This window comes from Notolepis coatsorum (genome assembly GCF_963971535.1).
Source record: "Notolepis coatsorum genome assembly, chromosome: 6".
Classification (NCBI taxonomy): Eukaryota; Metazoa; Chordata; class Actinopteri; order Aulopiformes; family Paralepididae; genus Notolepis; species Notolepis coatsorum.
In genome coordinates, this window is record NC_140170.1 from 172,895,818 (window position 1) to 172,913,134 (window position 17,317).

General features: G+C 47.4%; 1 protein-coding gene across 1 annotated transcript in view; it reads left to right on the forward strand.

Moving 5' to 3' along the window:
- The window catches only part of LOC311229754 (protocadherin-1-like), a gene marked incomplete at both ends in the record, with an annotated part of 43,175 nt that extends 33,515 nt beyond the window's left edge, over positions 1-9,660 (forward strand). Inside the window, 2 exon segments of the mRNA XM_084315829.1 lie at positions 3,064-3,156; positions 9,109-9,660. Of these exon segments, the coding sequence (XP_084171955.1) occupies positions 3,064-3,156; positions 9,109-9,660 (645 nt within the window).
- Between the last annotated feature and the right edge of the window lie 7,657 nt (positions 9,661-17,317).

The window sequence follows — 17,317 nt, forward strand, 5'->3', positions numbered from 1 at the left end:
TGCAATACACTGTTCCTGTTATTCTAATTTAAAGTGTCCTTTCCTTTGGCCATAAGTGTGCGTGTGTGCGACATGAGTGTGTGCCCGCTCATGTTAAAGTGTTAAGTGGCTGCTCGTGTGTGAGTGTGCACAGTGTGCGTGTCGTGTGTGTGTTCATGTGTGCTTGTGTGTGGACAGTTCAATGTTCTGAGCACTCAATGTTCATTGTTCATGGCTCTGATGGCCTGGGGGAAGAAGCTGAGCCTAAGCCGCTCTGTCCTAGTAGCTGGGGTTCGCAGGCGTCTGCCTGACCTCAGCAGCTGAAACAGGCTGTTATTGGGGTGGTGAGGGTCTTTCATTATCCTGCAGGCTCTGGATTTGCACCTCTTGTTGTATAGAACCTGCAGGGGGGGTAGTGCAATACCCGTGGTACGCTCGGCTGAGCGCACCACTCTCTGTAGGGCCTTCTTGTCCTGTGCCGTGCTGTTTCCATACCAGGCAGTGATGTTTCCGGTCAGGATGCTCTCTACAGCTCCTGAGTAGAAGGACTGGAGTATCTTTCCCGATACTCTGAACTTCCTTAACTGTCTCAGGTGGTAGAGACGCTGTTTCGCCTTCTTTACTACTGTGTCTATGTGTGTTGACCATGTCAGGTCCTCTGAGATGTGGACCCCCAGGTACTTGAAGCTGCTCACCCTGTCCACGGTAGCCCCGTTAATCATCAGTGGTGTGTGCGTCTCCTGCTGTCCTCTCCTATAATCCACGATCAGCTCCTTGGTTTTACCAATGTTCAGGAGCAGGCTGTTGTCCTGGCACCAGCGTTCCAGTACCTCAACCTCCTCCCGGTAGGCCTTCTCGTCGTTGTCCGAGATCAGCCCCACCACCACCGTGTCATCTGCGAACTTCACTATGGAGTTGGAGCTGAACTTGGCCACACAGTCGTGTGTGTAGAGTGAGTACAGCAGGGGGCTCAGAACACAGCCCTGGGGGGACCCAATGCTCAGGGTGATGGTGTTGGAGGTCTGACCCCCCACCCTGACCGCCTGGGGTCTTTCGCTCAGAAAGTCCAGTACCCAGGCGCTCAGGGCGGAGCTCAGACCTAGCTCGATCAGCTTGTCCACCAGTCTGGTGGGGACTATGGTGTTGAACGCTGAGCTGTAGTCAATGAACAACAGTCTCACATAGCCCCCCTTCTGACGGTCAAGGTGCGAGAGGGTGCTGTGCAGTACCTGGGAGACCGCGTCGTCGGTGGACCTGTTTGTCCTGTATGCAAATTGCATAGGGTCCATATCACTGGGGAGGGAGGCACAAATGTGGTCCTTGACCAGCCTCTCGAAACATTTCATGACCACAGAGGTGAGTGCCACCGGTCTGTAGTCATTTGGGCATGTTGGGGAGGGTTTCTTCGGCACAGGGATGATGGTAGACATCTTGAAGTATGCATAAGTATGTTCACTTCATGCATGCTCATAAGAGATTTGATTTCGTTTTTTATATTTTTTTTATATATATGTGTTTTTTTTTAGATGACACAGAATTTTTTATTTATTTTGTATTTAACCAGGAAGTCCCATTGAGATACAAGATCTCTTTTGCAAGGGAGACCTGGCCAAGATGACAGCAATAACATTTGCAATATATCAGACAGCAATGTTTTTGTGTTTACATGTATTGTATATTGTATATATGCACTTTTATTATGTTCTTGTGTGATGTATACAATATACAATACATGTAAACACAAAAACACAAAACAGAATAGTCTACATAATAGTAAAGGTGTATGACAGTAAAATACAGGGTAATACAGTAATTTAGCAGTTTTGCAGTTGGGACCCGACTACAGAAAGCAGCGAAATTCTTTTTGTAGGAAGTTATGTAATACAGATTTAAATTTGTTGAGAGAGACCAGGGTATCTAAGTGGATATGGTCTTGTAGCCCATTCCATGACCAAGGTGTGAAGCTTGAAAAAGCTGTTCTTCCTAGTTCAGTGTGTATTCTAGTTTTTTAAGTAGCCATCTTGTGGACCTGAATGTAATGTAATGACACAGTTAGAATGTCCTGTTATGTTGTCATGTATAGCCTATAGTTGTCTCTTTTCTTCTGTCCTTACTGGAATTTGTTCAAAAATGTTATACTGTTCTGTTATTATTGTTGTTGTTTTGTTATTGTTGAACATTTAAAATAAAATTGATAAAAAAAAATGTATACTGTTTGTTCAGTGTTCAATACAGATGTTATTACATTTGGAGATTATAAATATATTAAAATAAACATTTGTTTTGAAAATATGTGGTACTTTGGGAATGGGAAATGGACTCCACATATATAGCACTTTCCTACCTGCACAAATAGCTTTATAATTGCCTCTCCTTCACCAATTCACACATGCACTCACAGAGCAATGGCAGCCAGATGCCATGCAAGGTGCTAGCCTGCTTATTGGAGTAATTTGGGGTTCAGTGTCTTGAAGGACACTTCGGCATGTGAACAGAAGGAGCTGGGATTCAAACCACTGACCAAACCATTGACCATATGATCATTAGTTGACCTGCTCTACCTCTGAGCCAGTATTTTGTGGTACATTGAGGTATACTTTGGGGAACTTTGAGGTTCTTTGGGGTATTTCGTGATACTTTGGTATTTTAGGGTATACTTTGTGGTATACTTTGGGGTATTTTAGGGTATTTTGGGGTATTTTCTGGTATTTTCTGGTACTTTGGGGTATACTTTGGGGTATTTTAGGGTAGTTTCTGGTATTTTCTGGTATTTTGGGGTATTTTGGGGTAGTTTCTGGTATTTTGGGGTATACTTTGGGGTATTTTGGGGTAGTTTCTGGTATTTTCTGGTATTTTCTGGTATTTTGGGGTATTTTGGGGTAGTTTCTGGTATTTTGGGGTATACTTTGGGGTATTTTGGGGTATTTTCTGGTATTTTCTGGTATACTTTGGGGTATTTTGGGGTATTTTCTGGTATTTTCTGGTATTTTGGGGTATTTTGGGGTAGTTTCTGGTATTTTGGGGTATTTTGGGGTAGTTTCTGGTATTTTCTGGTATTTTCTGGTACTTTGGGGTGATTAGTAGGACCCTAACTATGCCCTGGCCCAGGGCAGCAACATCCTGTACGGCAGCTTGGCAGGCATCGCTGGGGTCATCCTGGTCATTGTGGCCGTAGTGGTGATCAGATATTCACATTTAGTCATTTAGCTGACGCTTTTATCCAAAGCGACTTACAGGTTCTGTACGACAAGTCGTCAGGAAGGGTACAACTCTATCAGCTGAGTAACAATGTTCATCAAAGTGTTGCGTGCATGACAGTAAGGTTAGTTAGGGTTAGTTTTTGTTTTTGTTTTTTGTTTTTATTATTTCAGATAATGGTTGAAGAAGTGCGTCTTTAGTCGACGGCGAAAGATTGGACGGGATTCGGCTGTCCTAACTGGGGTGGGTAGTTCATTCCACCATTGTTGGGCAAGGACTGAGAATAGGCGGCTTCTCTTTGATGACCCTCCCGGAGCTTGGATAGGAGTAGGTCTGAGGCGGCCAGAAGATGCAGAGCGTAGGGGTCTTGAGGGTGTGTAGTTAGAGACCATTGACCGGAGGTAGGCAGGAGCGGTTCCCTTTGCCGCACGGTATGCTAGGTCGAGGGCCTTGAAGCGGATACGTGCAGCAATGCGGAGCCAGTGCAGGTCCCTAAGAAGTAGTGTTGTCAAAAATATCGAAGTATCGATACATATCGATACTGAATATTTAAAACGGCTTCGATACTCATTTCCCGAAGTACCGATACTTTCTGCAGTATCGGTACCAGCTGGCGAGTGTTCTACCGCAAGTTGTTGACGCGCTGTTCAGAGCGCTCAGCGCGCTTGCCCCCCGGCTCCTCCGAGTCCAGCCCTCCCCCTCACAGAGTCACAGAGAGCCGTCTTCTTCAGTTAGTAAACAAACATTTTAGCTGAAGATGGTAAATGCAGAGCCTCCGCAACTTGTGCTTGTGGATAAAGAAAACAGCAGAAGTGCTGTTTGGAGGTACTTCGGGTTTCAAGTAAACAACGAAGGACAAGCTACAAATGCCCCAATGCTATTTGCAAGCGGTGTTAGAGCAGTGCCAGCGCCGATCTCCATAAAGAAATGAAAGAGGTTCGTGACAGCTGCTCTTTTAACGTCACTGTGACTGAAGCATTAAACCATTAACTCTAGTTTAATACATGATACGTTGTCTACTGATGGCGCATAATATCAACAGCTGATTCGTTGTAACGTTACAGCTACCAGCTAACGTTAGCTACTGCTAGCTCCGTTAGCTTAGCTGGCTACTTGTATAATTACTGCATGGTAACGGAGTAACGTTAACGTTTAAACGTTATGTCGAGGTCATACAATACTACAGTCGACATAAGGTTAACGTTACCCCTTTCCATCAAGTGTTTAAATAGCAGCAATCTTGTTGAAAATGTAACGTTACTAAAATGCTCCGAGCATAGCCTCTCTCTCTCTCTCTCTCTCTATCGCTACCTCTCTCTCTCTCTCTCTCTCTCTCTCTCTCTCTCTCTCTCTCTCTCTCTCTATCTACCGCTACCTCTCTCTCTCTCTCTACCGCCCTCTCCCTCTCTCTCTCTCTCTCTCTCTCTCTCTCTCTCTCTCTCTCTCTCTCTCTCTCTCTCTCTCTCTCTCTCTCTCTCTCTCTCTCTCTCTCTCTCTCGTTATCTTTAAATAAAAACGAAACTGTTACTAACTGTAATATAAACAGTTCAGTTTGTCAGGTACATGCAACAGTGTTGGGACTAACGCCGCAACTAGTACTCTAACGCATTACTTTTGAAATTCAGTAACGCTACTTACGTTACTGAATGGTTTGTTAGTTCGTTACTGCGTTCTTTTTATGTAGATTCATAGCGAGCGTCCTTATTTCGCCTGCGTTTGTTTTGTTTACTGTAGACTGAAAGGCGCTATATAAAACGAAGTATTATTATTATTATTATTTCTTTCCGTAGCCTCATTCTGGTTTCGCACTTCTGATTGGCCACTGACGTTCTGAAAGAAATAGGCGCTCTCTACAGTAAACAACAAGAGGACGCTCGCTATGAATCTACATAATAAGAACGCAGTAATAATAACGAACTAACAAACCATTTAGCAACTACTTGGAGAGATAATTAATATACAACATGGAAACGAGATAAAGAACATGTTTGAAGGGCTGCTGGAGTCAACTGGACTAACGTTACATCTCGACCACCGCAGACTGGTGACGGTGAGTGCAATGTGTTCACTGAAACTCAAGATCAACGGATTTTGACTGTACGAAATCTGCCAGGGAATCTCATAATACTAATCAAACAATATAAATATAGTCCTTTCATGCACAATTGATATCCTAACTATTCTAACGTTGCAATGCTTTGATAACAACGCTGCAAGATGGTTATGAATGAATTAATGAATGGATGAATGAATGAATGAATGAAAACTTTATTTAACAGATTGCAGAATGGGTACAATACAGTACGGCTCAATACATACAATTGTTAAGGGGATGCAGACCTGAGAAAGACGTTTGTCTTGTTTCCATCAGGGTCCCCCATTTTCAATTCATATAGACATTTATGACATACACAACATACATGACATTTATGGCATAGGGACATATAGGTATTTAGTACTGATACATTTGTGACATAAGCGGTATTCAAATATACAGTACTGTTACCCCTAGATCCTGACAGAGTATATACATATGATGGGGAGGGGACTGTACATTAGGAGGGGGTGGGTGGGTGGGAGAGAAATATACATACAGCGGGGAGGGAATATATAATGAAACGCTCTAGACCACATTGCTTAGCAGAGTTCGGTGATGTGAATGGAAACTGTCAAGTTGATCAACCGATTTTGAGTATATGGGGCATGGGACTTGAGCAATTTTTTTTTATTTTTTTTTTTAAATAACTAAATAGTTACTTTTCACAGTAACTCATTACTTTTGGGTGTAAGTAACTAGTACAGTAACGAAGTTACTTTGAAATGAAGTAACTAGTAAAGTAACTGAGTTACTATTTTTCAGTAACTAGCACAACACTGTGCAACACAGATTACAGTGTTTACATCTGTCTGCTTGAGAAAATACCATGTTCTGCAGGGGTGCGGGTGGCCAACAGGGTCCCTCTCCATGACACTTGGTAGGAGCGGTCATTGAGGTATGATGACAGCCATGTCAGCGCAGTTCCAGCCACTCCCATTCCTGCAAGGGCAGCGAGGAGGATCTGATGGTTGACTGTGTCGAAGGCTGCAGATAGATCTAGGAGAATCAGGACAGAGGAGAGGCCTTTCGCTTTTGCTAAGTGAAGTGACTGTGACCGCAATGAGGGCCGTTTCTGTGGAGTGGCCAGTCCGGAAGCCAGACTGATTAGGGTCTAGGACAGGGGTCGGCAACCTGTGGCTCCAAGGCCGCATGCGGCTCTTTAGCCAATCAGCTGCGGCTCCCTGGCAAAAAAATTAAATAAAAATGACTTATTTTCTTTTTTTTTATCCACTTTTTCTCCCATTTTCTATATTTTCTCCCATCCCAATTTCGTATCATCCAATTCAACCCTCCCCTGTCACGAACGCTGTTTCTTGCCTCCCACAAGCCGGCTGCAATGTGGACTAAGTCATACATAGCACAAGTCCCCTCCGGTACTTGAGGTAACAGCAGTCGCATCTTTTCACCTGCGCAGCTCGATCTCTCAGTGGTGAGGAGTAACGCGTGGGAGGCTCACGCTGCCCCCGACACTTCCTGATTCCACTGCGCAGGCGCACCAACCGACCTGTAGGAGTCGCTGTCCACAACGCCCGATCCCCACCCATCAGTTTCCCACCCCCTAATACGGCCAATGTGTATTAGTACGGACGACCAGCTAAACTGAAAGCAAATGTGGAGCGCTGGGCTCGAACAGGCGAGCCCCGCGTCTCCAGATTTCGTGGCGAGCGCCTTGCCCACTACGCCACGTAGCCGCCCAAATTACTTATTTTCTTTAAACTTTTTTTTATTTTTTTTATTTTTTTCGAGATCGATGTCATACTGTGACACTGAAATTAAAAAATATTTCATCAACTAAGATATTTAGTCAACAAAAGGCTTACCTGTATGCCTGATATGTGGTGCGAAATTTGCGAACAACGAAAAATTTACTTTTTATTTTATAGATTTTCCACAAATAAGGGAAGGACTCTAATAGAGCTGCATAGTTCAGGGTTTTATTTCAAAGTAGGTCTACAGATGCCAGTGTTTTTTCTCCTTTTCTGTGTTTTATTTCAAAGTAGGTCTACACATGGTAGTCTTTTTTCAAAGTGGACTACTTTTTATTTTATAAATGTTCCACAAATAAGGGAAGGACTCAAATATACCTGAATAGTTCAGGGTTTTATTTCAAAGTCGTTCTACAGACACCAGTGTTTTGTCTCCTCTTCTGTGTTTTATTTAAAAATAGGTCTACACAGCCAGTATTTTTTCTCCTCTTCATAAGAGTTTGAGGTTTTCCTTTGTTATAAACAGGTAAAAACAGCAACAACATTTTTCTTTTTGTTGCTTTATAATCCCATTAATGCAACAAACTGTGTGCTATAAGTATAAAGTATAATAAATCGCAAATTACTTTGGGTATGCAATTGTCAGGCGTTTTATGCTAAATGTGGGGTATGCTTGGGGATATATAAAACGTTATACACTGTGTTATCTTCATTTTAAGGGTAAATAGGTTGTGCGGCTCCCTGAGCATTTTATTTTGTGGGATGGGGGAAAAGTGGCTCTTTTGATAGTAAAGGTTGCTGACCCCTGGTCTAGGAGATCATTCTGTAAGAGATAAGTAGTAAGTTGGTTGGATACAGCACGTTCAAGTGTTTTAGAAAGGAAGGAGAGAAGAGAGACAGGACGATAGTTGCCTATGACGGTGGGGTTCAGGGTTTTGTTTTTTATTAGGGGCGTGACTGGCTTGTTTTAGGGAGGTGGGGACCACCCCCGAGTTGAGTGAGGAGTTGATGGTTGCAGTTAGGAATGGGAGGATGTCCGGTGCTATGGTCTGGAGGAGTGGGGAGGGTAGCTGGTCCAGCTGGCATGTAGTCGGACGGTTCGACGTTACCAGTGTCAGGGTCTCAGCTTCTGTAATGGGAGAGAAAGATGACAGAGTGAAGGATGAGGTTCTCGATTCAGTGTTTGGAATGGGTGGGGGTTGGGAGAAGGAGCTGCGGATGTTCTCCACTTTTTCCTCAAAGAAGATCGCAAAGACTTCGGCAGAGAAAGATGAGGGAGGAGGGGGTGGCGGGGGAGTCAGGAGGGAGGACATGGTAGCATGCAGTTTGCGAAGATTCTTGGCAGAGGCCTCGATCCTATGGTGAAAGAAAGAAGCTTTGGCATTAGTAATGGTTTTGGAGAATGTTAACAAGAGGTTGTGATATGTGTCTGTCAGCAGTGAGGCGTGACTTTCTATACTTCCTCTCAGCCGCTCTCAGGACCTGTCTTTGTTCTCTCACTGCATCTGTCAGCCATGGACTGGGTGGGGAACGGCGGGCAGGTTTCTCAACGAGGGTACAGAGCTTGTCGAAGGAGGTTGCAAGGGCTGAGAGGAGGGTGGAGGTTGCCATCTCTGTAGGGAGAGCAGAGAAGGTGTCACTCAAAGGTAGAGCGGATAGTATGTCAGAGGAGAGGGTGGAGGGGGATAGGGAGGGCAGGTTGCGTCTGAGTGAGACGGTTTGAGTTGGGGTGAAGACCTTTCGGTTAAGCATGAGAGTTAGTGAGAAGGATATGAAGGAATGGTCAGATACATGTAGGGGAGTTACCGTGGTGTTAATGATGCTGGAGTTACGGAAAAATATGAGATCCAAGGAGTTGCCTGCTTTGTGGGTGGGAGGCATGGCAGTGGGAGTCAGGTCAAAGGATTGTAGGAGGGAGACCACTGGGACCGACTGAGATGAGTCAGGCAGGTTGAAGTCGCCCAATAGAAAGAGAGGGGTACCATCTTCCGGTAAGGAGCTTAGAAGCATGTCCAGCTCAACTGTGAAGTGATCGAGGGGACCTGGAGGGCGATAGAGTGTAACAATGGTGAGAATGAAAGGATTAGAGACAGATACTGCATGATATTCGAGAGAGGAGAGTGACAGATCTGGGAGTGGTGTTATCGCCTGCAAAAAGACACCATGAGTGGCTACCAGGCTGGCAAGAAAGAGAGCAAGGACCTGTATGCACCTAAACAAGGGCCCAAGAATGGCAAGTGGAAAAAGAGCAAAAAGGGGAAGGCTCCCAAACCTGCTAAGCCTGTGGAAGAGGATGAGGAGGCCAGCCTTCAGAAGGGCCTTAAGTTCAACCTCATCAATGACAACGTCAATGACAGCCCCCGAATTCATCTGCCCCTGAACTACCCCCCAGGGAGCCCCGACCTGGGCAGACACTACTGCTCTAACTCCCCCCTGCCCTCCATCCAGCTGCAGCCCCAGTCCCCCTCTGCCTCCAAGAAGCACCAAGCCGTACAAGACCTGCCCGCCACCAACACCTTTGTGGGCACAGGCGACAACAACTCAACAGGCTCGGACCAATATTCGGATTACAGCTACAAGGCTAACCCGCCGAAATACAGCAGCAAACAGGTAGGCGACTACTTCGCAAACACGGCAGGGTACAACAGGAACATCATATGGACCAACCAGGTGTGGTAGAAACACAGGACTGATTCTCACACCAGATCCGCTACTACCAAAGCTGCACTGATTACTCCTAGCTCAAATATGGCAAAGCACAGCACCACGAGCACCACCACCCACTTCTCAGACCAGCGCACGCTTGCCTTTTTCAACCTTTTCTTTCTGTTTTGGTTCTGTTCATGTTTATATTTTTTCACACCATTAAAATGGACTCAACCACAAGTTCACACCTAAAAGGGTATTTTATTTAAGTTATTTTTCACCTTTTCAGGGTGGGTTAAATGAAGGAATTCGTGTTTTTATTTTTATTTATTCCAAAGTGGCATATTTCTGATTGGGCATGGGAGTTTACTCACATATACATTTAAGTTTGAATGTGTTTTTGGAGGTTCCGGTTCCGGGTCGAGGATGTGAAGTCGCACTCTGCTACGCTGTTACTCCCTTTTTTATATTTTAACTTTAAAAGCCTCTTTTTATACTCTCAACTCGGTTAAACCTTTATGTATACATCACCTTAGGTTTCCTACTAACTATTTTGACTGAAATAACCACAATGAAGAAATCAACGAGAAGCTAATCAAAGAAAGACGACGTTCCCACTGATATGATCGCCATTGCTAAGCTAATCGAAGAGCTCAGGCAATCCTTAACGGACGGTGTACAATCCTTAACCAACCAGGCTACCTCTATCGAAACCAAACTCGACAGCCTCTGGGCTGCGGTTGGTGAACATGCCGGGCGTCTGACCGCTATGGAAGCCGGCTTGAATACTTGGACTGACACGGTGGACGTGATAGATGCTAGATGTTTGGCTCTAGAAGAAAGCAATGATAGTTTCAAGTTTCTTTAATAGTTGTCATACAGAAGTACAGAATACTTTTGTACAAAATGCTTCTTACTGTTGCGCTCCAGAGACTGTGCATGACAAGATAAGTATGAAATAAAAACATAGTAAAAATTAGAAGAAAAAAAAGAGGTCACAGTGTTCAGTTTAGACATATGTACAATGTTCGTAGACGTAGTTACCATACAATATACAATACTGTGCAGTGTACTAATATACAATACTATATAGTGCAAGGCATAAATGGACGAGGTGCAGTTTAGGTACAATTCACAGTAGGTGTACGAGTTGTAGTGCAAATCCTTTATCAATAAATATAAAGTGTAAGTGTGTTTGTGTGATCTAAAGTGTGGAGAGTGGGTGCTGCAGTGTGTTGTTTGTTTGAGTGAGTGTGTGTGTGCGTGTGGGTGTGTGTGCTGTGTGCATTTGATGGTTGTTGCATAGTGATTATTGTTCGTTTAGCGATTATTGTTCGTTTAGCAGCCTGATGGCCTGGGGATAGAAGCTCCTTCTGAGTCTTTCTGTGCTCGCCATAAGACTCCGGTATCGCTTGCCTGACGGCAGCAGTTCAAAGAGGCAGTTGTTCGGGTGGCTCGAGTCCTTAATAATTCTCTTAGCCTTCCCCTTGCACCGCTTGTTGTAAATGTTCTGGAGGGTGGGAAGCCCCCCTCTAATTGTGCGTTCGGCTGAACGTGTCACTCTTTGTAGTCTGCTACGGTCTTGTGCAGTGCTATTCCCAAACCAGGAGGTGATGTTGCCGGTCAGGATGCTCTCTATTGTACATGAGTAGAAGTTCCTAAGGATCTTCTGACTGACTTGGAACTTCCTTAGGCGCCTGAGGAAGTAGAGGCGTTGTCGTGCCTTCTTCACAACACTGTCAATGTGTGTGGTCCATGTCAAGTCCTCGGATATGTGGGCTCCGAGGTACTTGAAACTGTTCACTCTCTCAACTGGTGCCCCGTCGATGCTGAGGGGGCTGTAGTCCTTGACCCCCGACCTCCTGAAGTCCACAATCATCTCTTTTGTTTTGCTGACGTTCAGGGAGAGGCAGTTCTCCTGACACCACTGTGACAGGTTCTCTACCTCTTCCAGGTAGGCCCTTTCGTCGTTGGCAGAGATCAGCTAAAGGCTAAGCTAACCGACGTCGAATCCCGTATCCGTCGATCCAATATACGCATAATAGGACTGGATGAGTCCGTGAATAGCGACCAACCCAATGTCTTGTTTGCAAAGGTACTGGTTGATATTCGGGGGGAGGGGATCCTCCCTACGACACCCGAATTGGACCAGTGTTACAGAGCCGGTGCCAAAGCAACAAATAGCTCCAGGCCTAGAGCAGTTATTGCTAGTGTTGTGAAGGATCAGATTAAACCGAATATATATATTTATTTATGGATATATATTGAATAGTATTTGTATATCGTTTGATATCCCTTGTATATTCCTTGTACATATACACGGAATATCCCTTTAGTCTACTAGCCCATAATAGTTCATTCTCTTATTGGACAAGGACCTGGCGCCAGGGACAAGCCCCTTGGAGCCAAGTTCAATGGTACCGACGAAACATGTCCCTACTAGCCCCGGCTCTGCGCAGGAATACGGCTACCGAAAAGAGAGTGGCACTATTTGTTCACCGTGCATATAAATATGGCGCAAGAGATGTAGAAGTCCTCTCTTATCCCTTCGTCTTCTACCCAACTAAGTAACAGAACGTGAAGCCTCACCCCACGATACCGCGTGCGGTGTAGTATGGCCTGTTTGGCCTTAGAATAGCATTGAGACCTCGTGCGAATTAATAGCTGAATTGTCAGAGTTTGGCACCGTATTTCTATTAAGTAATAATAGTCTATTATGTATGGTGCATCGTGCGGTTAGAGTTCTAAAGTGAGCAGCACCCCCATCGCTTCCTCGTGTTATCTAGAGTCTTAACCAGGTTGGGCAGACCACACGTGGTGCTTTCATCCGAGGAGTTCTAGGCGAGGACCGAGTGGACCTGTACATTGGATTACCTACCCGACGACTGCTGAGCCCTATGCGGCATGGAATATATATTTGCTTTGGTACTTTGATTTGTGGAGCGGATAATCGCCAACACCGGTGAGTGTTGGATCTACCCCGAAAGGAGTCAAGGTGAGACGGCGCTCAGACCAGACTGAGGTCGCCTCGCTTCTTCTTCACTGTGGAGCTACAGCTACAGCCTACAAGAGAGCCAAGGTGTATTCATCTGTGGATCAAGATTCTACTGCACTGTCTTCTGTACGTGAAGTCTCCCTAGACATCGTTGACCAGACGGGATACTGCCGACGGCTCTCCTACCCCCCCTACCGGCTTACAACCGGGAGGACCCCTACAGTATATCCAGCTATAATCATTAAGTGTGCCATCGTTATAATTCCCTAAGAGCCAGGTTGTATACTTGCTTCCTGCGTAACCAGAGATTGGACATTCAGTGTTGATTTGCCTACGAGTACTCATTTGCCTTACAAGAGCATTCAAATCATAAACGTAATGGTGAATATTATATGTACCCTTTGCTATATATTAAATATTTGATTATTACCTTTGTGTGGACCTGGTTTCATGGTGGGAAAGTGTTCATCATATTTAGATATCGTGTACTGTATGGCCAGTAGTTAAAGTACATAAAGCGGTAGTGGTTTAATGATACCATACTTATCAATACAGTCAGGGAATTGTACCCCTCAGTTACAATTGGTCCTTCGAGCCGGAGGGTAATTAGTGTAATATTAATATAGTGGTATTAATATTGAAATGGCCTATGATGAACACTCCACGAAACGGTCCTCCTAAAGTAGAACGCCCGCAGCGTAGACGACAGCCACCTCAGTACTTAGAGGATTACGCTGCCAGTATACTACCTAGCCTTCTACAAACGGTAAACGCGGTAAAAGTAGAAAGTAAAATTATGTCTGACCCTATCAACCAGGATACCCCGACCACAGAGGCCCTAGTGGGTTCTAATGTAACTGACCAAGCTCACGGTGGGGACCAGGAGGGAACTGACACGACTTTACCCCCCGCCAAGACCGAAGAAGTAGTCCCCCAAGAGCTCCGGGAGGAAGACAACCCTCCAGAGATGGAACACTGCACGGAACAAGATGAGGAGAGCGCCGAGGAGATAGAACTCCAGGACTCCCCGCAGGGGAACGCATCCCCGACCGGTACTGCCAGGAGCGGATCACCTCAACAAGCGTCTTCCCCCAGCGAGGCAGAGAGGATGCTGTCACAGGCGTTCCTCGCCACCCTGGCAGCCTCTACCGAACGCGATCGACTTCAGGGTGAACGCGATCGACTTCAGGGTGAACGCGATCGACTCCAAACACAGCAACGGAGCGAAGAAGAGCACATACGTCTGGAGCTGAGACGCCTTCAGACGGAAGAGAATATGGCAAGAGACCGGGCCGACACCCAGCGCGCCGCTGACGGTGCCCAAAGAGAAGCAGAGCGCGACATCGCTCTCATCCAGCGCGAAGCCGAGCACGACAGACTACAAGCCGAGCGCGACAGACTACAAGCGCAGCTAATGGAGCAGCTGATCACCAGGGCAACACCCCCTCCCTCCACAAGGGGTTCCAGGGCCTCGTCAAGACACGGGTCAAGGGCACCCTCCCCTAACCGATTAAGCGACCCTGAGCCCGACCACCAGAGAGAGTCTATACCCCCCTCCGAACTCCTTCCCCGACCGGTCCAAGTGAGACCCAGCCACAAGGAAGGAACGGCGGACACCGCGGAGAGGCTAAATAGACGACTACAGGATCTAGAAGACCTGGCAGAGGAAGAAGAGGGAGAAGAGGAGAGTCAAGCCCGACAGCAGCACATTACTCCACAGGACCAGGAGGTCCAGTACAGCCCAGGCTATACCCCCGCGGCTCTGCGCTACAGACCCCTGACTCGATTCACGGGTGAGCATGACGCACGACCAGTCCCGAGGAATAGCACCTGGACCAGCGGGCCATGGTACCCTGCCAGTACCAGCCCACCGAGAGGCGTAAGAGGAGACTCGCCCAGGAGGCCTCTCTTCCAACGCTCACCGATGTGCCAGCCATCCACGGCGTCATACATTGGCACACCGACGTTTCCAGACTTCACCCATGAGAACCGAGCACAGTACACGGAGCTACGGATGTGCTTAGAGACAATGATGGTGGATGTAGCTGATGAACGCCACAAGTATGCGATCCTATTGAAGCACCTGAAAGTGCCCAGAGCGCACAACATAGCGCTGGCCTATGCCACCTCTACTACCCCATACACAGCGGCTCTAGCAGCACTAGACCAAAGATATGGACGTATATGGGATTACGTAATACAAGAGATAAGGCATATTGACCGCCTACCCCCAGCAACAGACAATCGCTCACTAGACGACCTATCTATCAAAGTACAATCCCTGGTAGGGATGCTGGGGGCGCAACGAGAAAAGGGTATGCACGAACTATACGCAAACTCGAACGTCGAGAGGATTTTAGAGAAGCTGCCGCCCGCCCGACAGGAGCGCTTCAGGCGGCAAAGAGACCACCGTGATCCTAACGGTCCCGAGCCATCCCTCCTAGACCTAGCCGACTTCCTGGCGAGAGAAGTCAGCAGCCTACGGCTGGATACGTTCGTGCGGAGCACACCCAGCTCCAGAGAGGGACCTAGGAGAGTAAACGATGGCCGAAGATCGGTGACTGTCATGCACCAATCAGAATCAGTACCGAGCAGCAAGAACCACAGTACCCCCTCGATGAAAGAGAAGTGGAAGATGGTGTGCCCGTACTGCGAGAAGGAACACTGGTTGTCACAATGTGACCAGTTCAAGAAGATGACCGCTGAAGAAGTGAGTCACTGGATAAAGTCCAACAGGCGCTGTTACCGATGTGCGCGCAGTCACATGGCAGCCGAGTGCCGCCTCAAGAAGAGGTGTAGTCGGTGTGACGGAGCCCATCTAGATGTCCTACACGACAGTAACAAAAGAAAGCCTGCACCATCCAGCAGCACAAAGGCAAGCGTTATGTACATTGACCCCGCTAGCAGCAGCGGTGCCCAGGTGCTCTTAAAGGTGGTCCGCGTAACACTGAGTTACCAAGATAAGGTCATGGACACTTACGCCGTCCTTGATGACGGGTCAGAGAAGACCCTTCTCCTCGCGTCCGCTGCGGCCCAGCTGGGGCTGCGGGGGAGCGAGAACCAGATGACTATTCGGACAATAAGAAGAGATCTAAAGACGATAAAGGGCGAGAATGTCTCCTTCACTATCGCAGCAAGCGGGCAGCCCGAGAGACGGTACAGGATTACTAATGCTTTCACCAGCCAAGAAATAGGACTATCGCAGTACACCTACCCCATCGCCAAGCTGATGGATAAATATGTGCACCTGCGTCAACTCCCTATCCCGCTCATAGACGGTGCCACCCCGACCCTGCTGATAGGCTCCGACCATGCAGACCTCATAGTCCCGATAGACCGGGTCCATACAGGACCCAGAGGTTGTCCTGCAGCAGTCGAGACCCGCCTAGGATGGACATTACAAGGCCCCCTCGCCAAGTCTCTTAACCGAACAGCAGCCACTAGCTGCCTCCACTCCAGAGCGACAGAAGGAGACACCACACTCCTGCAGCATGTCGAGAGGCTATGGACACTAGAGACAATGCCCTTTAAGAACGAAAAGAAAGACATTCGTTCTAAGGAAGATAGTTACGCTATAGCCCTCCTCGAGCACGGGACAAAGAGAGTCACAGTCAACGGAGTGATGAGATACGCAACTCCACTCTTGAGGCGAGAGGGAATGCCCACCTTTCACGCCACAAAAGAGGCGACGGAGCGGTATCTATTGAACACAGAGCGGCGCCTAGCCAAAGACCCCGCTCAAGAAGCTGTGTACCGCGCTGAGATTAACAAGCTAATCACAGCGGGATACATAAAGAAAATTGACTGGCGACGTCGTGCGCTGCTCCGCGCCTCCCTGATCAAAGACGGCTTTGATCTCCGGCAGCGGGCCAGCAGCGACCCCCCAGTACTGCGCAGCCTCTCCCCCGAGGACAAGGCAGCGAGCAGCGACACCTGGATGGCGACCATCCCAGGAGAAGCCCAAGAAATGACACTAGGACTAGTCTGGCGCTTCAAAACAGACTCGCTCCATTATAGACACAAACCCCTGACCAAGGAGCAGGGAAGGTCGACGGCAATACCGACCACCAGACGGAGTGTATACAGAACACTCGCCAGACAATATGACCCGTTGGGATGTATTCTACCTTACACCACCAGGGCAAAGATGATTGTAAGAGCGCTATGGGACAAAGACCAGGGCTGGGATGATCCCATACCCGAACACCTTGCATCCACATGGAGAGAGTGGGAGACGGAACTCCGCTCACTCCCAGGTGTTAATATACGCCGCAGCTACTTCCCACCCACAGTGAGGCCAGAGACATGCAAGATCGACCTGCACGTATTCAGCGACGCCTCCGAAGTAGCCTACGGTTCGGTGGCTTACTTGCGTGCCCGAGAGGAGGGAGGAGAAATACATACTGCTTTCATCCTGGCTCGCTCAAGAATAGCCCCACGCAAGCAACAATCTATCCCGCGTCTAGAGCTCTGCGCAGCCCTAGCAGGAGCGCAGCTCGCCACGTTAATCCAACGTGAACTCACCATCCCGGTGCAAAGAACAATCTTGTGGTCAGACTCCACAACCGTACTCACATGGATCCGGTCTGATTCGTGCAGATACAAGGTCTTCGTGGGAGTCAGAGTCACCGAGATTCAAGAGTTAACAGAAGTGGCGAGCTGGAGGTATGTGGACACCAAACACAACCCAGCTGA